The sequence below is a fragment of the Mesoplodon densirostris genome, chromosome 16, assembly GCF_025265405.1.
Source record: "Mesoplodon densirostris isolate mMesDen1 chromosome 16, mMesDen1 primary haplotype, whole genome shotgun sequence".
NCBI lineage: Eukaryota > Metazoa > Chordata > Mammalia > Artiodactyla > Ziphiidae > Mesoplodon > Mesoplodon densirostris.
The window spans coordinates 85,051,654-85,074,901 of record NC_082676.1 but is presented as its reverse complement, the minus strand read 5'-3'; the positions used below and the strand labels follow the sequence as shown (position 1 = coordinate 85,074,901).

At 52.9% G+C, this 23,248-nt stretch overlaps 2 protein-coding genes across 2 annotated transcripts in view; one reads left to right on the top strand and one right to left on the bottom strand.

Annotated features, from left to right (window-relative positions):
• The first annotated feature begins 640 nt into the window (after positions 1-640).
• AP5Z1 (adaptor related protein complex 5 subunit zeta 1) lies at positions 641-22,403 on the top strand. Its single transcript, XM_060119937.1, has 17 exons — positions 641-695; positions 15,188-15,325; positions 15,412-15,598; positions 15,869-16,010; positions 16,149-16,261; positions 16,626-16,794; positions 17,104-17,244; positions 17,433-17,470; positions 17,579-17,741; positions 18,181-18,359; positions 19,125-19,267; positions 19,641-19,781; positions 20,293-20,404; positions 20,656-20,753; positions 21,172-21,295; positions 21,375-21,589; positions 21,845-22,403. The coding sequence occupies exons 1-17, from the start codon at positions 655-657 to the stop codon at positions 22,113-22,115; spliced, it is 2,415 nt and encodes an 804-aa protein (XP_059975920.1). The 5' UTR covers positions 641-654; the 3' UTR covers positions 22,116-22,403.
• Positions 1,589-23,248, bottom strand: part of RADIL (Rap associating with DIL domain) — an 86,029-nt gene continuing 64,369 nt past the window's right edge. The window contains exon 18 of the mRNA XM_060119926.1: positions 1,589-1,665. Coding sequence (XP_059975909.1) covers positions 1,595-1,665 — 71 coding nt within the window. The 3' untranslated portion in view covers positions 1,589-1,594. The remainder of the gene's footprint in view (positions 1,666-23,248) is intronic.

Below are 23,248 nucleotides of genomic sequence, written 5' to 3'. Positions count from 1 at the left end.
AATAAGATTTTTTAAAGCAGCAGGTACAGCCTACGTTGGGTGCAAAATGGAATGGGAGCTTTAAAAAAGAACTTCTGAGAGCTGCAGCTGTTCCTTGCAAACTGCAGGACACGGACCCAGCCCACGACCGCAGTCTGTGTAGTATATTCAGGTCGCACTGAACACGGGACCTGCAGGCGGCGGAGCGGACTGTGTTCATGGAACAGAACCTAGAACTGGGGAGATGGACTGAGGCCCAGCGGTGACAGGCCGCTCCTAACGGCTCCCGGGCGCCCAGCGCCGGAGCTGCACCGGGGTGCCGGGTGCCATGGTTCCGGGGTGCGGACGCTCCGGGGTCTCGAGGTCCCGGAATCCCGCGGTCCAAAGTGCCGGAACGCTACCCAAACCCAGCCCTGACCGTCGGCCCTCGCGCTGACGGCCCCGCCCCCGGCTGAGACGCTCCGTCAAAGCCCATTGGTCGACGGCCTGTGCGCCCCGCTCACGTGATGCGCCACGGGACGCTGCACGGGACGCGACCCGGAAGCCGGCGTTGCTGCGGGCTTTTCTCCCGGAGTCGCTAGCGTGCGGAGTGCGAGGGCTGCTCCGAGAGGCGGCGGCGGAGGAGGAGGCGAAGGAGGCGGCGGAGGCGGCGGAGGCGGCGGAGGCGGCGGCGGGATGTTCACGACGGGGGCGGAGAGTCTGCTCCGCCAGGCCAGGTGCGTCCAAGCTTTTCCCTTCGGGCACTTGGTGGTGGGTCTCAGAGCCGGGCCTGCGCGCGGCGACTCGAAAGAGCCCCCTTTGAACCCACTTTAGAGACTCTGAGGTCGGGGAGGCCGCGCGGGCCAGGCACGGGCTGAGGAGGTCCGGGCAGGGTCGAGCTGGTCCCCGGAGGAGGTGGCTCCTGAGAGCGCTCTGAAGGATGAGTGAAAATGAAGTGGGGTGGGACCCCGCTGATGGTTTGGCCAAAGGCTTGGCGGCTGCGGACCCCACGTCTGGCAGGAAGTGGGGTCCAGAGCTGTCAGTTGCTTCAGGGTCAAGAAAGCTAGAAAGACGCTGGAGAGCCTGCTGGATTGAGCCATGGCGAGCCCTGTGCAAAGCCCATGAGTTCGATACCTTGCGAGGGCTTTGGGGAGCCATGGAGGATTTTGTTATATAGAAAGATCCCCTCTCTTGTGGATGCATTGGATGTATTGAGAAATTACCCAGCGTCTTAGGACTCTGAGCTGGCTCTGAACTCTCACTAAGTCGGTAGCCCCTTCCTCACCAACTAGCCACTCATGGGAGAAAGCAGATGTAAGATCGGACTAAAACCCCATAATCCATCAGACAGTGTAAGACTTGATGCTACTTTAAGAGAAGAAAATGCGGCCAGAACCATGGTTTAAAAAAAAAAAAACTGGATTCGGAGCTGGACCAGTTGGTGGGAAAGATTAGGCTGGTTGAGGCTCCTCTGATCTTAGGGAAGCAAGATCTTGAATGCATGTTGGTTTCAAAAGGCTGTAAACAGGGTAAACGTTTGATAAGGTCAGAATAACCCCTGAAAGTCTGTTAAGCAAGTGTTTTGAGGATTTGTAGCACCGTCTCCCCACCGAGTCCAAAAAAGTCTGTATTTCTTTCAATCTTGGATGGATATTCCAATATTCAAGTTCCAGTATTCCAATTCAAGTTCACTTGAATTTAGGAGAGCTGTATTAAAGAAAAATAGATATCTTTTTTCAAAAATTGAAGTATAGTTGATTGACAATATTAGTTTCAGGTGTACAACATAGTGATTCAATATTTTTATAGATTATACTCTATTTAAAATTATTCTAAAATATTAGCTATATTCCCTGTGGTATACAATATATCTATAGCTTGTTTAATACATAGTTTGTACCTTTTAACCCCCTACACCTATCTTGCCCCTCCCCGATTCCCACTCTCCACTGATAACCACTAGTATGTGCTCTATATCTATAAGTCTGTTTCTGTTTTGTTGTATTCATTAGTTCCATTTTTTAGATTCTGCATTATAAATGATAACATACAGTATTTGTCTTTCTCTCTGATTCATTTCACTATGCATAATATCATCCAGGTTCATCCACGCTGTTGCAAATGGCAGAATTTCACTTTTTTTATGGCTGAGTAATATTTCATTGTGTGTGTATATCTATATATAATCACATCTTCTTTATCCATTCATCTGTTGATGGACACTTAGGTTGCTTCCATATCTTGGCTGTTGTAAATAATGCTATGAACATTGGGGTGTATGTGCCTTTTTAAATTAGTGTTTTTGTTTTCTTAGGATATATACCCGGTAATGGAGTTGCTGGATGGTATGGTAGTTCAATTTTTAGTTTTTTGAGGAACTTGCACAGTCTTCCATAGTGACTGCGCCAATTTACATTCCCACCAACAGTGAACTAGGGTTGTCTTTTCTCCACATTCTCACCAACATTTGTTATTGTGGTCTTTTTGATGAAGGCCATTCTGACAGGTGTGAGGTGTTATCTCATTGTGGTTTTGATTTGCATTTCTCTGACGGTTAGCCGTGTTGAGCATCTCTTAATGTGCCTATTGGCCATCTGTATGTCTTCTCTGGAAAAATGTCTATTCAGGTGTTATGCCTTTTTTTTTTTTTTTTTTTTTTTTTGCGGTACGCCGGCCTCTCACTGCCGCGGCCTCTCCCGCTGCGGAGCACAGGCTCCGGACGCGCAGGCTCAGCGGCCATGGCTCACGGGCCCAGCCGCTCCGCGGCACGTGGGATCCTCCCGGACCGGGGCACGAACCCGCATCCCCTGCATCGGCAGGCGGACTCTCAACCACTGCGCCACCAGGGAAGCCCTATGCCCATTTTTTAATTGAGTTTTTTTCTATATTGAGTTGCATGAGCTGTTTATATATTTTGGACATTAATCCTTTCTCAGTTATATCACTTGAAAAAATTTTCTCCCATTCGGTAGGGTTCCTTTGCTGTGCAAAAGCTTTTAAGTGTAATTAGGTCCTATTTGTTTATATTTGCTTTTGCTTCCTTTGCCTTAGGAGATCCAAAAAAAATATTGCCATGATTTATGTCAAAGAGTGTTCTGCCTGTGTTTTTTTCTAGGACTTTTATGGTTTCCAATCTTACATCTAGGTCTTTAATCCATTTTGACTTTACTTTTGTATATGATGTTAGAGAATGTTCCAATTTCTTTCTTTTACATATAGCTGTCCAGTTTTACCAGCACCACTCATTGAAGAGACTGTCTTTTCCTCGTGTGTGTGTGTGTGTGCGCGCGTATTCTTGCCTCCTTTGTCGTGGATTAATTGACTGTAAGTATGTGGGTTTATTTCTGGGCCCTCTTTTCTCTTTTCTGTACCATTGATCTATGTGTGTGTTTTTGTGCCAGTACCATACTGTTTTGATTGCTGTAGTTTTGTAGTAGAGTATAGTCTGAAATCAGGGAGCATGATACCTCTCTCCAGCTTTGTCCTTTTTTCTCAAGATTGCTTTGGCTATGCATGGTCTTTTGTAGTTCCATATAAACTTTAGGATTATTTGTTCTAGTTCTGTGAAAAATGTCGTGGGTATTTTGATAGGGATTGCATTACATCTCTGGATTGCTTTGGGTAGTATGGAGATTTTAACAATATTAATTCTTCCAATTCATGGACATAGGATATCTTTCCATTTCTTTGTATCATTCATCTTCAGTTTCCTCTATCAGTGTTTTATAGCTTTCAGAGTATAGGTCTTTCACCTCTTTCGTTAAGTTTATTCCTAGGTATTTTATTCTTTTTGACATGATTTTAACAGGATTATTTTCTTGCTTTCTCTTTCTAATAGTTCTTTACTTACGTATAGAAAAGCAACAGGTTTCTGAATATTAATCTTGTATCCTGCAACTTTACTGAATTTATTCTAATAGTTTTCTGGTGGAAAATTTAGGCTTTTTTGTGTATGGTATTATGTCATCTGCAAATAGGGACAATTTTACCTCCCTTCCAAGTTTTATGCCTTTTATTTATTTTTCGAGTCTGATTGCTGTGGCTAGGACTTCCAATAGTGTGTTAAATAGACGTGGTGAGAGTGGGCATCCTTGTCTTGTTCCTGATATTAGAGGAAAAGCTTTTAGCTTTTCACTGTTGAGTATGATGTTAGCTGTGGGTTTGTCATAAATTGCCTTTATTATGTTGAGAGATGGTCCCTCTGAGAGATGTTTGATGAGAGTTTTTATCATGAATGGATGTTGAACTTTGTCAAATGCTTTTCCTGCATATATTGAGACGATCATGTGAATTTTATCCTTTCTTTTGTTAATGTGGTGTATTATACTGATTGATTTGCAGATATTGAACTATCCTTGTGACCCTGGAATAAATCCCACTTGATCATGGTGTATGATTTTTTTTTTTTTTTTTTGGCTGTGCTGAATGGCTTGCAGGATCTTAGTTCCCTGACCAGGGATTGAGCCCTCGCCCTCAGCAGTGAAAGTGCAGAGTCCTAACCACTGGACCTCCAGGGAATTCCCTATGATCTTTTTTTATTGTTGAATTTGGTTTGCTAATGTTCTGTTGAGGATTTTTGCGTCTATATTCATCAAATATATTGGCCTGTAATCTTCTTTTTTTGTAGTGTCTTTGTCTTGTTTTGGTATCAAGGTAATTGTGGCCTCATAGAATGAATTTGGGAGTGTTCCATCCTCTTCAGTTATCTGGAATAGTTTGAGAAGGGTGGGTATTATCTCTTCTTTATATGTCTGGCAGAATTCCCTCATGAAGCTGTCCGGTCCTGGACTTTCGTTCACTGGTAGTTTTGTTTTTTGGTTTTTTAAATAAATTTATTCTATTTATTTGTGGCTGAGTTGCATCTTCATTTCTGTGCGCAGGCTCTTTCTAGTTGCGGCGAGCGGGGGCTACTGTTCGTTGTGGTGCGCAGGCTTCTCATTGTGGTGGCTTCTCTTGCTGCAGAGCACAGGCTCTAGGCGCGCGGGCTTCAGTAGTTGTGGCTCTCAGGCTCTAGAGTGCAGGCTCAGCAGTTGTGGCACACAGGCTTAGTTGCTCCACGGCATGTGGTATCTTCCCGGACCAGGGCTTGAACCCATGTCCCCTGCATTGGCAGGCTGATTCTTAACCACTGCGCCACCAGGGAAGCCCAGGGAGTTTTTTAAATTACTAATTCAATTTCACTACTAGTGATAGGTCTGTTCAGATTGTCTATTTCTTCTTGATTCAGTCTTGGACTTGTATGTTTCTAGAAATGTAGCAGTTTCTTCTGGATTGTCAAATTTGTTGGCATATAACTGTTGGTAGTATTTTCTTATGGTTTTTTGTATCTCTGCGATATCAGTTTTCATTTCTCCTCTTTCTTATTTTATTTGGATCCTCTCTCTTTTTTTTTTAAATTGATCAGCCTGACTAAAGGCTTACCAATTTTATATTTTTAAAAAACAGCTCTTAGGGCTTCCCTGGTGGTGCAGTGGTTGAGAGTCCGCCTGCCGATGCAGGGGACACGGGTTCGTGCCCTGGTCCGGAAAGATCCCACATGCCACGGAGCAGCTGGGCCCGTGAGCCATGGCCGCTGAGCCTGCGCGTTCGGAGCCTGTGCTCCACAACGGGAGAGGCCACAACAGTGAGAAGCCCGCATACCGGAAAAAAAAAAAAAAAAAAACCAGTATTATTTATTTATTTATTTATTTTTGGTCTCTATTTTGTTTCTTCTCTGATCTGTATTATTTCCTTCCTTCTGCTGACTTCGGGCTTTGTTTCTTCTTCTTTTTCTAATTCCTTTAGAAGGTAGGTAGTTGGGATGTTTGAGATTTTTCTTGTTTCTTGAGGTACGCCTGTATTGCTATAAACTTCCCTCTTAGAATTTCTTTTGCTGCATCCCATAGATTTGGGAATGTGTTTTTATTTTCATTTGTCTTGAGGTACTTTTATTTCCTTTTTGATTTCTTTTATGGGCCCATTGGTTTTTTAGTACCATGTTGTTGAGTGTCTACATGTTTGTGTTTACCCCATTTTTCTTCCTGTAATTGACTTCTAGTTTTGTACGGTTGTGGTCAGAAAAAATTCTGGATATAATTTCTATCCTCTTAAATTTGTTGAGACTTGTTTTGTGGTCTAGCATGTGATCTATCCTGGAGAACATTCCATGTGCACTTAAAAAGAATCTGTATTCTGCTGTTTTGGGATGAAATGTCCTGTAGATATTGATGCCCAGTTTAATGAAGTCCAACTGGTCTAATGTGTCATTTAAGACTACTGTTTCCTTACTGACTTTATGTCCAGGTGATCTGTCCATTGATGTAAGTGGGGTGTTAAAGTCCCCTACTATCTTTATCATTACATAATGCCCTTCTTTGGCTTTTGTTACAGACTTTGTTTTAAAGTCTACTTTGTCTAATGTAAGTATTGCTGCCCCAGCTTTCTTGTTTCTATTTACATGAAATATCTTTTTCCATCCCCTTGCTTTCAGTCTGTGTGTCTTTAGTTCTGAAGTGAGTCTCTTTCAAGCATCATATAGATAGGTCTTGTTTTATTATCCAGTCAGTCATCTTATGTCTTTTGATTGGAGTGTTTAGTCCATTGATATTTAAGGTAACTATAGATGGGTATGTACTTATTGCCATGTTGTTGCTTGTTTTCTCGTCGTTTTTTATAGTTCTTCATTCTTCTTTTTCTTTCTTACCTTGATGGGTTTATTTTTTTTTTTGGTTTTGTTTTTTTCACACGTTTATTGGAGTATAATTGCTTCACAGTGTTGTGTCTGTGTACAAAAAAGTGAATCAGCCATATGTATACATATGTCCCCATATCCCTTCTCTCTTGAGCCTCCCTCCCACCTTCCCTATCCCACCCCTCTAGGTAGTCACAAAGCATCAAGTTGATCTCCCTGTTCTATTCAGCAGCTTCCCACTAGCCATTCATTTTACATTTGGTAGTGTATATATGTCAGTGTTACTCTCTCACTTCATTCCCAGTTTCCCCTTCCTCACCATGTCCTCAAGTCCGTTCCCTACATCTGTGTTTTTATTCCTGCCCTGCCACTAGGTTCATCAGTACTGCTTTTTTAGTTTCCATATGTATGCGTTAGCATACAGTATTTGTTTATCTCTTTCTGACTTACTTCACTCTGTATGACAGACTCTAGGTCCATCCACCTCATTACAAATAACTCAATTTCATTTCTTTTTGTGGCTGAGTAATATTCCATTGTATGTATGTGCCACATCTTCTTTATCTACTCATCTGTCGATGGACACCTAGGTTGCTTCCATGTCCTGACTATTGTAAATAGTGCTGCAGTGAACATTGTGGTACATGACTGCTTTTGAATTATGGTTTTCTCAGGGCATATGCCAAGTAGTGGGATTGCTGGGTCATATGGTAGTTCTAATTTAGTTTTTGTTTTTGCGGTACGTGGGCCGCTCACTGTTGTGGCCTCTCCTGTTGCGGAGCACAGGCTCCGGACGCGCAGGCTCAGCAGCCATGGCTCACGGGCCCGGCCGCTCCGCAGCATGTGGAACCTCCCCGGACCAGGTCACAAACCGTGTCCCCTGCATCAGCAGGCAGACTCTCAACCACTGTGCCACCAGGGAAGCCCTGGCCTAAGTATCTTTAAGGGTTGGGTCAGGTGAGGTGCACAAAGGTGTCCAGGGATGTCCTTTGCAAGTATTTTAATTATTCTCCCCCTCCCGCCCCATCCCCCATCCCAGTTTCCCAGGCCTCATGTATATACCAGGAACTCTTCTTTAAGAATGGGTTCCTGCCCCACTGGACACAGTTTACTAGGAATCTTAAACCTGGGCCAGGCCAGGAACCCATTCATCTCCCATGGGTTTCGTCTCTCCATGGACCCACCTGAGACCCTGATGGCCCCTAGGGATGCCCAAAATTGCAGTGATACCAGCCTAGGACCTTCTGCTCTGCTTATAACACAGATATGTAGGAGAGTCACGACAAAGTCACAGAGTGTGTGTGTTTATGGCCATTATGATCCTATTTAAATTACATTCTATCTCCAAATATTTGGGTCTTCACTCTCAGCCCTGAATGGCTGAGAAAATGTCCAGTTACAACCCTCATGCCGTCAGGCGCCGTCCCCAACACAGCCCACGTCTACTGGGGAGACAATGTAGACCAGCAAACGTATAGCCAAAATATTATGTGAAAGGACAGCTACGGGAATACAGACACGACAAAGAGGAGGCCCAGAAAGAGACCAGTAACCCTTGGAACAGGCTGTGGGTGGTCGGATGGGGAAAGCCTTCAGGAGGCTGACATTTGAGGTGGAGTCGGTCAAACAACAGGATAAGAGCAGGAAAGAGAATTCCAGGGAGAGGAAACAGAATTGGAAAACCTACCCAGGTGTAGACCAGCAGAGGATCGCCAGCGGGTTAGGAATTAGGGTCAAACTGTGAAGCCTAACATGGGAGCAGAGGGAAGCGGAGGCCAGAGGGATCGCATTAGTTCTGTGACTTTGCCCCACTTAAAAGTTTACAATTGTGGTAAAATACACATACATCTTGACCATTTTTAAGAGTAAGGGTCAGCCGTGTTACGTGCATTCACATTATCGTGCAACCATCACCACCATTCTTCTCTAGAAGATTCTGCTCTATCACAGAATCACACAGCACTTGTCTTCTCATGACTGACAGCTCACTTAGCAGAGCCGCCCTCAGGTTCATCCATGTCGTAGCAGGTGTTACTGAACCAGCTTTGTTCTGCCCGCTTGCAGCAGGTCAAACCGCCAGACACCGAGGTTTGCAGCATCGAGAAGGGTTTTTCGCGAGGCAGCCAATCGAAGAGACGGAACACAAATCTCAAACCCGCCTCTCCCAGGGCAAGGGCTGGGGTGTGTATGGGATATACTGATGGAGTAGAATACAGAGGCAGGGTGGTCGGGGGCATGGGGAGAGGTGATGGGAGAAGTGTGGGTCTGCGCAGGCGGAGCTGATTCCCGGGCCTCAGCACCATCCGAGGGTGGAGTTTTCAGCCCTCCGATGTTACAAGGTGACCCTGCAACACTCGCGCATGCCCAGTTGGAGGGTCGGTGGTCTTATCCAGTCACGACCAGCAGCTCAAACTAGACACAGCTGACTCCAAGTTCCTGGAAAATAACTTGGGCAAACACCTTACGGTTTAGGCTCCGTGATGCCTGGAGGATGTGCAAGTCTTAAACCGACCTTGATTAGTGGACGCGGGTGAAATGGATCTAACCCACGGTTTCATTAGAATTTCCTTCCCTTTCAAGGCTATTATTTTATCGTATGTATATGCTATATTTTCGTATCTATGCATCTGTCAGTGAACACTGAATTTCTTCCTTTTACCTTTTGGCTACTGGGAATAATGCTGTTATGAACATGGGTGTACAAACATCCCTTTGAGACCCTGATTTCAATTTTTGCGGGGTGTAGACCCAGAAATGGAATGGCCAGATCCTGTGGTAATTTTACTTTTAATATTTTGAGGAACCACCATACTGTTTTCCATAGCAGCTACACCATTTAATTTTATTTTTTTAATAAATTTATTTCATTTTGGTTGCATTGGGTCTTCATTGCTGTGTGTGGGCTTTCTCTAGTTGCAGTGAGCGGGGGCTACTCTGTTGCAGTGCGCGGGCTTCTCATTGCGGTGGCTTCTCTTGTAGAACACAGGTTCTAGGCACGCAGGCTTCAGTAGTTGTGGCACATGCGCTCAGTAGTTGTGGCTCACGGGTTCTAGAGCACAGGCTCAGTAGTTGTGGCTCACGGGCTTAGTTGCTTGGCAGCATGTGGGATCTTCCTGGACCAGGGCTTGAATCCGTGTCCCCTCCATTGGCAGGCGGATTGTTAACCACTGCGCCCCCAGGAAAGCCCAGCTGCACCATTTACACCCTGATCCACAGCACACAAGGTTTCCAATTTCCCCCCATCCTGGCCAACACTTATGCTATTTTCTGCTTTTGGGGGGACAGTTGCCATCCTAATGGGTAGATTCACCCCACTTTTTTAGGAAACTCATTTATCTCTGAGCCACCAGAGTATAAACATTGGTTCCAGGTAATGATTTTTTTTTTTTTTTTTTTTTTTTTGCGGTACACGGGCCTCTCACTGTTGTGGCCTCTCCTGTTGCGGGGCACAGGCTCCGGACGCGCAGGTTCAGCAGCCATGGCTCACGGGCCCAGCCGCTCCGCAGCATATGGGATCTTCCCAGACCGGGGCATGAACCCATGTCCCCTGCATCGGCAGGCGGACTTTCAACCACTGTGCTCCAGGGAAGCCCTGATTTAGTTTTTTTAAGGAATCTTCATACTGTTCTCCATAGTGGCTGTATCAATTTACATTCCCACCAACAATGCAGTAGGGTTCCCTTTTCTCCACACCCTCTCCAGCATTTATTTTTTCTAGATTTTTGATCATGGCCATTCTGAGCAGTGTGAGATGATACCTCATTGTGGTTTTGATTTGCATTTCTCTAATGATTAGTGATGTTGAGCATCCTTTTCTGTATTTGTTGGCCATCTGTATGTCTTCTTTGGAAAAATGTCTATTTAGGTCTTCTGCCCATTTTTGGATTGGGTTGTTTTTTTTTATATTGAGCTGATGAGCTGCTTGTATATTTTGGAGATTAATCCTTTGTCAGTTTCTTCATTTGCAAATATTTTCTCCCATTCTGAGGGTTGTCTTTTTGTCTTGTTTATGGTTTCCTTTGCTGTGCAAAAGCTTTTAAGTTTCATTAGGTCCCATTTGTTTATTTTTGTTTTTATTTCTAGTACTGTAGGAGGTGGGTGAGAAAGGATATTGCTGTGATTTATGTCATTAGGGTGTTCTGCCTATGTTTTCCTCTAGGAGTTTTATAGTGTCTGGCCTTATGTTTAGGTCTTTGATCCATTTTGAGTTTATTTTTGTGTATGGTATTAGGGAGTGTTCAAATTTCATTCTTTTACATGTAGCTGTCCAGTTTTCCCAGCACCACTTATTGAAGAGACTGTCTTTTCTCCATTGTATATTCTTGCCTCCCTTGTCAAAGATAAGGTGACCATATGTGTGTGGGTTTATCTCTGGGCTTTCTATCCTGTTCCACTGATCTGTATTTCTGTTTTTGTGCCAGTACCATACTGTCTTGATTACTGTAGCTTTGTAGTATAGTCTGAAGTCAGCGAGTCTGATTCCTCCAGCTCCGTTTTTCTTTCTCAAGATTGCTTTGGCTATTTTGGGTCTTTTGTGTTTCTATTCAAATTGTAAAATTTCTTGTTCTAATTCTATGAAAAATCCCATTGGTGATTTGATAAGGATTGCGTTGAACCTGTAGATTGCTTTGGGTAGTATAGTCATTTTCATGATATCGATTTTTATTTGTGGTTACCATGGGGTCCATATATGGTGACCTTTGTACTAGCTTATTTAATTAGTTGACCCACAGCCTTTACTATATATTTGCTTTTACTGGTGGGACTTTTTCCTTTTCTGTAAATTCTTGTTCTAGCCTTTTCCACATATAGGAGATCCTTTAACTCTTAGGGTCAGTGTAGTATTGATGAATTCTTTTAGTTTTTGCTTGTCTGAGAAGTTCTTTATCTTTCCTTTAATTCTGAATGATAACATTGGCTGGGTAGAGTATCCTAGATTGTAGGTTTTTCCTTTCAGCACTTTAAATATATCTCATGACATTCCCTTCTTGTCTGAAAAGTTTCTGCAGAAAAATCCACTGATAGCCTTATGGGGGTTCCCTTGTATGTGATTGTTTTTCTCTTGCTGCCTTTAGAATTCTCTTTTTAACTTTTGCTATTTTTTAATTATGGTATGTCTTGGCGTGGGTCTCTTTGGGTTCATCTTGTTTGGGGCTCTCTTTGCTTCCTGTACCTGGATATCTGTTTCCTTCTTTAGGCACAGGAAGTTTTCAGTCATAATTTCATCACGTACATTTTTGACTCTCTTCTTCTCCTGCTGGGACCCTTATATGTGAATGTTAGTACACTTAACAATGTCCCAGAGATGTCTTAAACTGTCTTCATTTTTTTAATGTGTTTTTCTTTTTTTTTAATTAATTTATTTTTTTTTAAATTTATTTTTGGCTGTGTTGGGTCTTTGTTGCTGCATGCGGGCTTTCTCTAGTTGTGGCGAGCAGGGTCTACGTTGTGGTGCGTGGGCTTCTCACTGCGGTGGCTTCTCTTGTTGTGGAGCACCGGCTCTAGGCACACAGGCTTCAGTGGTTGTGGCACACGGGCTCAGTAGTTGTGGCTCACGGGCTCTAGAGCGCAGGCTCAGTAGTTGTGGCGCATGGGCTTAGTTGCTCCGTGGCATGTGGGATCTTCCCGGACCAGGGCTCGAACCCATGTCCCCTGCATTGGCAGGTGGATCCTTTTATTTATTTATTTATTTTTGCCTGCATTGGGTCTTCGTTGCCGTGCGCAGGCTTTCTGGTTGCAGCGAGGGGAGCTACTCTTCGTCGTGGTGCACAGGCTTCTCTTTGCGGCGGCTTCTCTTGTGCAGCATGGGCTCCAGGTGCGTGGGCTTCAGTAGTTGTGGCACGCGGGCTCTAGAGTGCAGGCTCAGTAGTTGTGGCGCACGGGCTTAGTTGCTCTGTTCCAGACCAGGGCTCGAACCCGTGTCCCCTGCACTGGCAGGCAGATTCTTAACCACTGCGCCACCAGGAAAGTCCCATGTTTATCTGTTCTTTTTCCTAGTTCAAGTAGCATTCTTATTACTAATGCTTTCAACTCTTTATCTGGTAAATTATTTACCTCTGTTCCATTGGTTGTTTTTTTTCAGTTCTTTTCTTCTTGTTCTTTCATTTGAAACAAATTTCTCTGTCTTCTCATTTTGCTTGGCTTTTTCTGTCTCTGTGAAATTAGGTAAAACAGTTAAGTTACCTGTCGTGGTCTTGAAGAGGTGTCCCCATGTGGGAGCGTTCCTGTACGGTCTGCATGTGCCCATTGGCTTTGCTGGGAGAGCTGGAGCTGAAGTGAACAAGAGTCATGTCTTCCCCCAGGCTGTGCTGGCAGCTGTCGCCTTGGTAGGGGGTGTGGCTGGAGATGTAAAGGGGCTGGAGCAAGAGCCAGGTGTGAGCTGGAGCTTCTTGTCTGTTCAGTGGCCATCACTGCCCTGTCAGGGCGGGTCCCAGTTTGCTGGAGCAGCTGTCCTAAGGGTCGGGTCCAAGCTGGTTCTGTTCCAAGTGTGCGCTCTCCCCGCTCCCAGCAGCGGCATCTTTGCCCCCAAAGAGGAAGCAGTGCTGGAGCAAGAGGGGCTGGAGCAGGTGCTCAGCTTGGGCGGGGGCTGGGGCAGGGGCTGGGGTGATCACGGGCAAGCAGCCAGAGCCCCGGGCAGTTTCAGTCTGCTTCCTCTGCCTTATTTCAGGAGTAAGCAAGCGGGCGCCCACGCTTCACGAGTGGAGTCTAGGTTTCTTACAGCCCTGCTGTTCGTCCCACTGGTTTTCAAACCAGCCAAGGGAACTCATCTTCCTGGTGTCGGACCCCGAGGCTGGGACACCCAATATGTGGTTTGAGCCCCTTACCTCCCCTCCTCTTCTGTGTCCCCTCCTAGGGGCAGAAGTCCCAACCGATCACTCCTCCTCCCCAAGTCCGCAGGCATCTTTCTCACAGCCTTGGTTGCACAGGAGTGTTTCTGCCAGTCTCCAGTTTGCTTTCAGTGTGGATGTATTTTTTATGTGTTCGTGGTGGGTGGTGAGCTCTGTGTCCTACTCTGCCATCGTGATCTCCTCTCCCTGAAAACAGATTATCTTTAAATGCTAGCATCCCACTCAGCATGCAACACGCGTAGCCTAGAGGTCTTGCCAGGGACATGTAAGAACTGAGACCCACTCAGAACACCCAGCTCATCTTCTATTCAAGGTCATAAATGTGTAGGCTGAAAGGCAGAAGGAATAGCCCTCACTATTTAATTCCTATTTCTCTGTCTTTCTGTCTCGGGTGGGTGGGAATTCCTCTCTGCTGGGATTTGAGGAATGTTAATAACTATCAGTTGAGTCTTACTAGTTTTCACTGTTTTTCTTTAATTAAGCCGGTGATTTTTGGTGGCACTTTAAAACAGACTACTAAAGTTTGGGAGTTAGGATTCGGAGTAAATTTTAGTTTCTCTCTGTATTTTTTAGAGATGGAAAGCAAGGCTGGGGAAAGTTACCAGAAGCATGACTTGTGAACTGCAGAACAAGTGAAGCGGGTGGGACTTGGGGGGGGGGGAGCAGCAAGGCCAAGGGAACCCCGGGACGCACGGCAGCTTCTCCCTCGGCCGTCGCCCCGGCGAGCAGCTGACCTGCACCCGGCCTCTCAACTCGGCCTCCTCCCTCCTCGTCCCACACGTGCCTTTCTTTGTGTTTGTAGGCGGCTGGATCCCACTCTGGCTGGATTAGGTGAAAAAATGGAAACGGGGGTGGGAGGTGAGGCGTGGTGGGGAAGCCACTGGGATTTGTCTGCCAGCCTTCAGGTGAGAACGGGAAACCCAAGCCGCCACCCGGCACCCCCAGCCCACGTGGTTCTCGGACCTCCTTCTCAGCCCCACAGCCTGGGGATGTGCCGTCTCTCTCAGGTCATAATTGCAGACCCCGAGCTCGAGCAGAGTGGACTTGGTGGTCTTCAGCCACGACTTTTGGGGGCGGGGACACGCGGCGGGGGCCCAGCTGTATAAGGGCCCTGCCAGGAGCCCCCCAGAAGCTCCCAGCGCAGTGACTTGTGGCCCACGTTGCTTTTTCTTGCCTTTTGGGCTGGAGTAAGCCTAGAACCAGGCTTCCGTTTTGAGACTTGGTTCAGCATCTTACCTGTTATAAATGTTTAATAGGTAAATTTTTAAATTAAGTATTAGAGTAATGTGTCATAACATTTTCATTGTTAATTCTTGTTCACAGAAGTTAAAGGCTCACTGAAGGAATCTTTAGAAAAGCAACTGGCTTCAGGCTAAATCCCTCTTACTTTTGACTCGTAAACCAATCGGTTTGTGCTTCTGGTCGTGGAATAACAATCCGAATGCGTGGAGGTGGAGGTTTGCTGTAGTAACTGCTGGAGTGAGGGTCCCCCGCCTGGCGGGGGTAGGGGGCAAGGACCCAGGTCGGGTACCCAGTCAGCGGGTTCGTCACAAGAGGCCTGGTGGTGCTGGAACCACCTTCCTCCACGACACCTGGGGTGTTCTCTGCTCAGCACGGATGGTCCCCAGCCCGAGAGCCGTCCTGTCACAGCTCAGGGCGACGTTTCCGGGTCCCCCGTCGCCGGGTTGCCGACACTGTCATCTCTGTTTAGGGAGATCCGGGACGAGGAGCTGGGCAAGTTCTGTGCCCGGGTCTGTGCGCTACTGCGGAAGGAGGACTGGGGTGCCGACGCCCTGGACGCCCTGCGGAGGCTCTTCCTCATCGTCTCGGCCACGAAATACAACAGGAGGTGAGCGCACGCGTCCCTGGGGCATCGCGGGGCAGGGGGGCGCTGCCTGCCCGGCCCCGAAGGGGTGACACGCCCCCTCCCCCCAGGCTGGAGGAGCCTTGTGTGGCACTGCTGAAGACGGCCCTCTGCTCGCCCACCTGCCCCGAGCAGCTCCAGCTCCTCTGTGCCGCTGTCCTGAGAGAGATGTCGCCCTCGGACAGCCTGAGCCTCTCCTGCGACCACATCCAGAACACGCGGCAGCTGGGCCTCGTGGCCTCTGTGCTCTTGGCCCAGGTGACGTGACTGCCGCTGCCCTGCCCTTGGTGGCCCTGGGGCCTCGGTGAACCAGCAGGCCGCGTGCTCCCCGTGGGGCGGGCAGGCTCGGCTAGGCCCCTGTCACCCAGCGGCCCTCCCCGCTCCGACCCCATTCCGGGTTGGGGAATGAGCCGGGGCTGTGAGGCTGATTCAGGCCGCAGGGCCGGGGATGCCCTCGTGACGTTCCGGACGCCCGAACCGGGTGGCGTTCGTGACGCGCAGGAACACGTTCCACTGTGGGGTTCGCAGGGTGACCGACAGCAGATCAGGAGCTTGGGCCAGCGCGTCCTTGGGGTCCTGGAGAGCCGGCAGCCCGAGGGGCCCAGCCCGAGGCACGTCCTCCCCGTCGTGTCCAAGGTCACCAGCCTGGCCCCGGACGCCCTCCGTGAAGGTCTGCACACACCCTGCCACCGGGGCCGAGGGGCCGCTAGGGCTGCTGCAGGTTCCTAGGAAGACCTGCGGCAGCCCAGGCAGCCCAAGCCTGCGGGACTTAACTCGGTTCCTACGCTGTCACCCCCGCCCCGCACAGAGCAGACCAGGGCACTCAGCAAGCGGCTGGGGGACTGGCTCCGCTACGCCAGCGTCCAGCAGGCGGTCACCCACTCCTCCGGGGGCTTCTTCTCCACGCCCAGAGCCCGGCAGGTGAGGCTGGGGGACTCGGAGCTCCGTGTGCCCGGGCCGCCGCCCACTCCTCCCTGGTTCCAGAACGAGCGCTCTCTCCTCGCTCCACTCGGGCATGTGGGGGCGCTTTGGGCCACAGCCCCCGAGCCTGTGACGCGCTCTGTGGGTTGAGGCCCGGAACAGGCGGGCAGGGATCATACTTGACCGAGGGCCGTGTTTTCAGCTCAAGTGCCTGCACTCACGCACCCTGGGGGGGGGGGGGGGCGGGGTGCCCTTGGTCCCGGAGGAGCGTGGACAGCCAGGGCGGTGGCTCGCGCCCCGTGCTGCCTGTCTTCGTCCCTTCCCGGGCCCTGCAGCGCCGGCTGCCCTTCCTTGCCTCCTGCAGCTGGGCCCTGTCACCGAGGTGGACGGGGCAGTGGCCACGGACTTCTTCACGGTGCTGTCCACGGGCCAGCGCTTCACGGAGGACCAGTGGCTGAACGTGCAGGCCTTCTCCATGCTGCGGGCCTGGCTGCTGGACAGCGGCCCTGAGGGCTCCAGTGCCGCGGATGCAGGTAGGATGCAGGCAGGACGTGGTGGGCCCCTGGGTGACATAGGCTGAGCCTTGTGGTCTCCAGAAGGCCTTTCCCAGACGTGCTGAGAAGCCAGATGTCGACAGGACTGTTCAGACAGCTTCTCCAAACTCTTCCTCCTCTGCAAGCCCACTAGTAGTTAGACAGTCTGGGCTCATCTCCACCACCGTGTCCAGTTGGGGTGGCAGCAGGGGGGACAGGGTGCAGGCCTTGGCGGTCGGCGACGGCAGCCCTCCTCGCGCCCCGCGGGGGTCCTTCCCTGTCCTGCTGAGCCCTCGTTCTCTCTTCCAGACGACAAGTCGGAGCTGGAAGGCTCCACCCTGTCCGTGCTCTCGGCCACCTCCACTGCCAGCCACCTGCTGCCGCCCCAGGAATGGCTGCGGGAGAAGGCCTTCGAGTACTGCCAGCGCCTGCTCGAGCAGAGTAACCGGCGTGAGTCCCGGGGCCATCCTTCCCGTCCGCGGCCTGTGGCGCTCGATCCCCACCTCACGTCTGCATTGGGGTCGCTCCCAGCTGTGGGCTCCCCGGCCTCTCCTCCAGCTTCCAGAACACGGGGCACCTTCTTGTTCGGCTGTTCTGATGGGGACGCAGAGACCAGGTGGCTTTCTTCCCTCCCCCAGGAGCCCTGAGGAAGGCAGACTCAGACCTGCAGAAAGCAGTGAGTGCCAGGCGGGTGGGACCTGCAGAAAGCAGTGAGTGCCCGGTGGGCGAGCGGGCGAGCGGGCGCTCACAGCTCCGTCTGAGCGGCCGCCTCGGGTCCCCGCAGTGTCTGGTGGAGGCCGTGCTGGTGCTGGACGTGCTCTGCCGGCAGGACCCCTCCTTCCTGTACCGCACCCTCTCCTGCCTGAAGCCCCTGCACACACGCCTGCGCGGGGACCCAGCCTGGGTGCGGGCGCTGCTGCCCGTCGCCCAGTTCTTCCTGCACCATGGTGAGCCTCCGCCCTCCCGTGGGAGCAGGCCCGCCCGCGGGGAGGGCGCTCTCCCCTGCACGCTGTAGAGCAGCACTGCTCTGATGAGCGGTTAGCGGTGGGAACTTTTAAATGGATTTAAGTAGCAAATTAAAACGTTACCAAGTCTGTGTTGATCTTGAACTCTCTTAGACATGAGAGTTTCCTGGAAGGAGCCATGAAACCAGCCCCTTCCAAGGAACGATCCCCGTCAGCGTAACCAGAGGGTGGGTCTGTGGCCAGAGACACCTGGGAAGAGCCGGATCCGGCTCAGCTGGCTCTTCCCGTGCTTGCGAAGGGTGGACACGTCTGCCTTTGGTGTCCCGCAGACACGTGTGGCCCTGGAGGCTTGGCCCGAGGCTCGGGGGGCCTCCGGCAGCACCCGAGGCCTTCTGCCCTGACAGAGCCCGCTGCCTTCCAGGGGAGGCCGCCGCAGTGGACGCAGAAGCCGTCTACCAGCACCTCTTCACCAGGATCCCCGCTGACCATTTCCACAGCCCAATGCTGGCCTTCGAGTTCATCCAGTTCTGCAGGGACAGCCTGCCTCTGTTCGGCAGAAACCTCGGCGTTCTCAGGACAAGCTTCCCGAACCTCTTCAAGGTGCGCTCGGTCATCCATGAGCAGAGCAGGGGCTTGGGGTGTGCGGGGCCCCTGGGGCAGTGTCCTGGCATGGGCCGGGGGGTGGGGGGCGCCCGTGCCTGTGCCCTCGGGAAGGCGAGGTCAGGCCTGGCTTGGTGGCTGGGCTCGCAGAATTGGTTCAGGTTAGCATCTCTTCACTGGGGAGCGTTGCCGGGTGTGTTCAGCCATTTGGCACCTTTGTCTTTGATGGGGTTTTTTTTGTTTTGTTTTTATATTTGGCTGTGTTGGGTCTTTGTTGCTGCATGCAGCCTCTCTAGTTGCGGCAAGCGGGGGCTACTCTTTGTTGCGGTGCACGGGCTTCTCGTTGCAGAGCACAGCTCTAGGCATGCGGGCTCAGTAGTTGTGGCACACGGGCTTAGCTGCTCCGCGGCATGTAGGATCTTCCCGGATCAGGGCTAGAACCTGTGGGGACCTGCACTGGCAGGCGGATTCTCAACCACTGTGCCACCAGGGAAGCCCTGATGTGTTTTTTGTGATTGGTGTGTCGCTGCGTGGCCTTTCCAAAAATCAGAGACTGAGTTCTTTAATCAGGAAAATAAACGATGATAAAAGGAAAGTGCTTTGATGGTTGGTACAGAAGTGAGTGCAGAAACCAGAAGAACAGCGGGGAAGAAGGTTGAAGGGCATATTTCCCAACTCCTGGGTCACAGTGAAACAGGAGGAGGTGACAGGGCTGGTGCCGTGCCCTCCGGGCTCCCGCTGGAGCTGCCCTGCTTGTCCCCGCAGTTCCTGGCCTGGAACAGCCCGCCCCTCACCTCCGACTTCGTGGCGCTCCTCCCATCGCTGGTCGACGCGGGGACGGCCGTGGAGATGCTCCACCTGCTGCTGGACCTGCCCTGTCTGACCGCAGCCTTGGACCTGCAGCTCAGGTGAGCCCCTGCCCGGCCCCGCTGCTCACTGTTCTGACCGTGTCTGCCCTGTCCCTGCCCCTCCTTGCCCCCGGCCGCTCCTGCTGTCTCCCAGGCACAGCGTCTCTGCACCTCGTCGCCGCCCCGACAGCAGCCCTGGAGCCCAGCCTGTCTTTCACTCAGCCGCGCAGCCTCCCAGGGGCCCGGCCCCCAGGCCCTTTTGGGTCATCCTGCAGCTCCTGGCTGGGCCAGGGCACAGTGATGTTACGGTGACGTCTGCTCTAGTCTCTCCCTGGCCAGTGGGTACTGCGAGGGCAGGGGCCGAGTCCAGCTTCTTCTGGCCTGGGCCAGAGCCCACATCCGAGCCCGGCCTCAGGATTCTCTCTGCTCGCAGGTCGCTGCAGGCCTCATCTGAGAGGCCGCCCTGGGACGTCTCCATCAGGGCCCCCGGCTGCCTGGAGGCCTTCCGGGACTCGCAGGTCCAGGGTCTCTTCCAGCACCTGCTGCGTGCCCAGGCCAGCGGGACCGCGGAGAGGTAGGGCTCGCTGCCGGGCGTCGCAGGCCCCACGTGGGACACGAGAGGTCCCTGACTGAGGCCTTGAGGCTGGGCCCTGGCATCTGCCCCGGGCCTGGTGCCTTCTGACCCGGAGAGACAGCCCTGGTGACCCCCACCCAGCAGGCGCTGGCCACGTGGCCAAGCGCTGCCTGGGCACCTGGCTTGCGGTCTGCTCGTTCAGTTTCCCGATGCCGTCCTTGTCGCCCTGTGGGGTAGGCGCTGTGCTGACTCCTTGCTACAGGTGGGGAAAGGGAGGCTTAGCACATCCTAGGGGCGGGAGGGCCAGGACTGGACCACGGCCTCCTGCCCCCAGCCGCACTCCAGCCCTCCCGTGTGCCACGGGAGCAGGGCTGGCCGAGGAGGGAGCGGGCCGTGGATTAGGAGATGTGCAGGGTGGCCTCTGATGAGGGCAGAGCAGGCGCTCCCAGAGCCGGGTCCCCGGGCGGACGGGGAACAGGCATGTGTTCAGGGCCGGGCCGTGTGTCCCCAGGTTGACGCCACTCTACCGGCTGCTGCAGCCCCTGGCCGGCTGTGCCCGGGTGGTCCAGTGCGCCGAGGCCGTGCCCACCCTGCTCCGGGCGTTCTTCTCGGCGGTGACACAGGTGAGCCCACTTCCTGCGGCCTCTGTCCCTGCAGCAGAGGGCCGGCCGGAGCCAGGACCCACAGGGCCTCAGCTTCCTCGGTGGCCAAGGGGCCAGTCCATCACAGCAGACAGGGCTGCTCACACCAGCCCCGGCCCGGCTCCCGTCCCTCCCAGAACTGGGGCCGAGAGAATCCCCCAGGGCAGCAGACAGCCAGGTCTGGAGGTGTTCCCTGGGGGTGGGATGCAGTCTCTCTCTCTCTCTCCCCACAGTTTGCTGACGGGGCCCTGGCCAGCCAGCTGGCACTGCTGCTCCTGGAGCGAAGCGACTCACTTTACCAGGTCCCGGGGTATGAAGCCAGTGTGCACAGGTGGGTCCCTCCTGGCGGGCTTTGCCCCTCCTGTGGCTCCATGGCCCAGTGCTGGACGGGTTCACTGACCCCGTGCTCTCCGTCCCTCACGGCTATGGTTCCCCAGCTGCCACCGACCCCACCCCAGCCTCGGCACTTACTCGGCCACTGCACGGACCCCTCCCTGCCCACCCAAGCCCCTCTTCCACGGAGCCTTCCAGAGCATCTGTCCCTCTTGCTGAAGGCCCAGTTCATGCGGGCTCAGCCCAGCTCCAGCCCAGCCTCGCCGGTGGGACAAGAGGTTCCTGGCGGGGCCGGGACTACCTTTACTTCCACCTGGTGCTCGGGGGCTTCCCACCACCGCCCAGCTCTTCTTGGGACGGGCCGTGGGGCTGGGGTCTGTGCGGGGCGAGCACAGCCCATGTGTCCTCTCTGGCAGGGTGCTGAGCTCCCAGTTCCCGGCCTTGTGCAAGCTGCATCCCCCACTGGTGGTCGAGCAGGCGAAGGAGCTGCTGGAGTTTGTGGGAGGCCCCCGCGGCGGCGGGCACATGCTCACGTCCGTGGTAAGGCAGCCGCTGCCCCGCCCGGCCCACACCTGACGTGCGGGCCTGTCACAGGGCTGAAGCGCTGTCCCCCACCCAGGTGTGGGCCATCGGCGAGTACCTGTCGGTGTCCTGGGACCGGCGGTGCACCGTGGAGCAGATCAACAACTTTTTCGAAGCCCTGGAGGCCCTGCTCTTCGAGGTCACCAGGTCGCGGCCCTCCACCGCCCTTCCCCAGTGTCCTCCACAGGTCATCACCGTGCTCATGACCACGCTGACCAAGCTGGCCTCTCGGAGCCAAGACCTGATTCCCAGGTACCAGTTCCCGGTGGGTAGAGGGAAAGCTCCAGGCTGCCCGTTGGGAAAGGGAATGGCTTTGGAGGCGGCTGCGTCCCCCAAGGCCGCACAGGCCTCCGGCCGGATGCAGGTGGCGTGGGCTGTCCGCACGGCCGCCTCACCCGGCGAAGACCACGCTAGCTGGGTGCTCCTGGCAGCCGGCCCCGCCACGACGCCCCTGCCCACGTGAGGGGTGCGCCTGCAGCTGACGGGCTGGGACTCCCTCGTCCCCAGGGTCTCCTTGCTCCTGTCAAAGATGAGGAACCTGGCCCAGAGCCCAGCCACGGGCTCCATGCCCAGTGAGGAGGACGTGGGAGCCGTCCGCACGCGGGCCACCGAGCTGCTGAACCTGCTGAAGATGCCCAGCGTGGCCCAGTTCGTGTTCACACCCAGCGTGGAGGTGTCCGAGCCCCGCTATCACCGTGACACCAACACGGCCCTGCCCCTGGTCCTGCGCACGGTCAGCCGGCTGGTGGAGAGAGAGGCGGGCCTTCTGCCAGGGTGAAGGGACCAGGTAGACGCCGGGCAGGGCTGCAGGTTGAGAGCCTGGTATTACCAGCCATGGCTTCAGTGGTCACGGAGGCTGTCACAGTCTCAGCCTTTGGCCTCTGTGTGTCTTTCTCTAGCCCCTTTTTCTCGTGACCACACTGAGCTGTGCAGTGACACAGCACTGATTCTCGGCTTTAGCCCCTCTTGGGACTGGGTGGGAGGCTGCTTGGTTTGTGTCTTGCCGGTCCTTGTTTGTTTGGGGGCAAGAAGAGATACGGCGAAAATAAATCTCCTTTACAAAACAGCTGCGTGAACAAGGTGGAGTCTGTTCTTTTTCCCTCCACCCAGGAACCAGGGAGCCCCACAGGCAGCCCCGTAGCGGCTGCGGAGTCCAGGGGACGCAGTGCTGCTGGGCTGGGAGGGCCGGCCCTGGGGCTGGGAGGGGCCTTCACCTGGTGCCCTGCCTTCTCACCTAAGCCCCGTGTGTCAGGGCCGAGCCCCGGTCAGCCCACGTCCCAGATGGTACAGAAACCACAGATCACGAACAGACGCGTGCGGTCAGTCAGAAAGGAAGCAGTGTCAACCTCCCCGAGGTGGCAGCTGCCACTGGGGAAATGGGTTTGCTCAGTGACAGTTTTTACACCGTCTCCCGCTCCTGAGTAAGTTGAAGGCGATAAGGCTGGAGCTCTGGGGCCCCGCTGGGCGGCGGGAGGTGCCGTCGCCTTTGCAGACCTGCAGCCTCCTACGGGCAGGAGGAAGGGCAGGGCACCCAGCAGGGTGCGCCCAGGGACCCCGCTACCTGCCGCCAGAAGCCTTACTGGGAGCAAGTCCGGGTGCGCTTTGCTCTTACACCAGGTGGGGAGAGAAGACACATACTCCCTCCTGTCAAGCGCTTTCTACCACCGTTCCGTTCAAGTCAGTCTCCGCCCCGCTTGTAAACCAACCCCCAAGGCTGTGCCCCAGCTCCCCGGACGCCTGGCGGGGCTCGGCCACCAGGTGGTGCTGCTGCTCCGAAAGTCCCAGCCCGCCGCGCCCCACATCCAGGCCTGCTCTTAGCCACGCCCCCAGGCTCCGGCCCCGCCCCTCGCGGGCACCGCCACGCCCCAACTCCGGCCACACTCCTAGCCACGCCCCCAGGCTCCGGCCCCG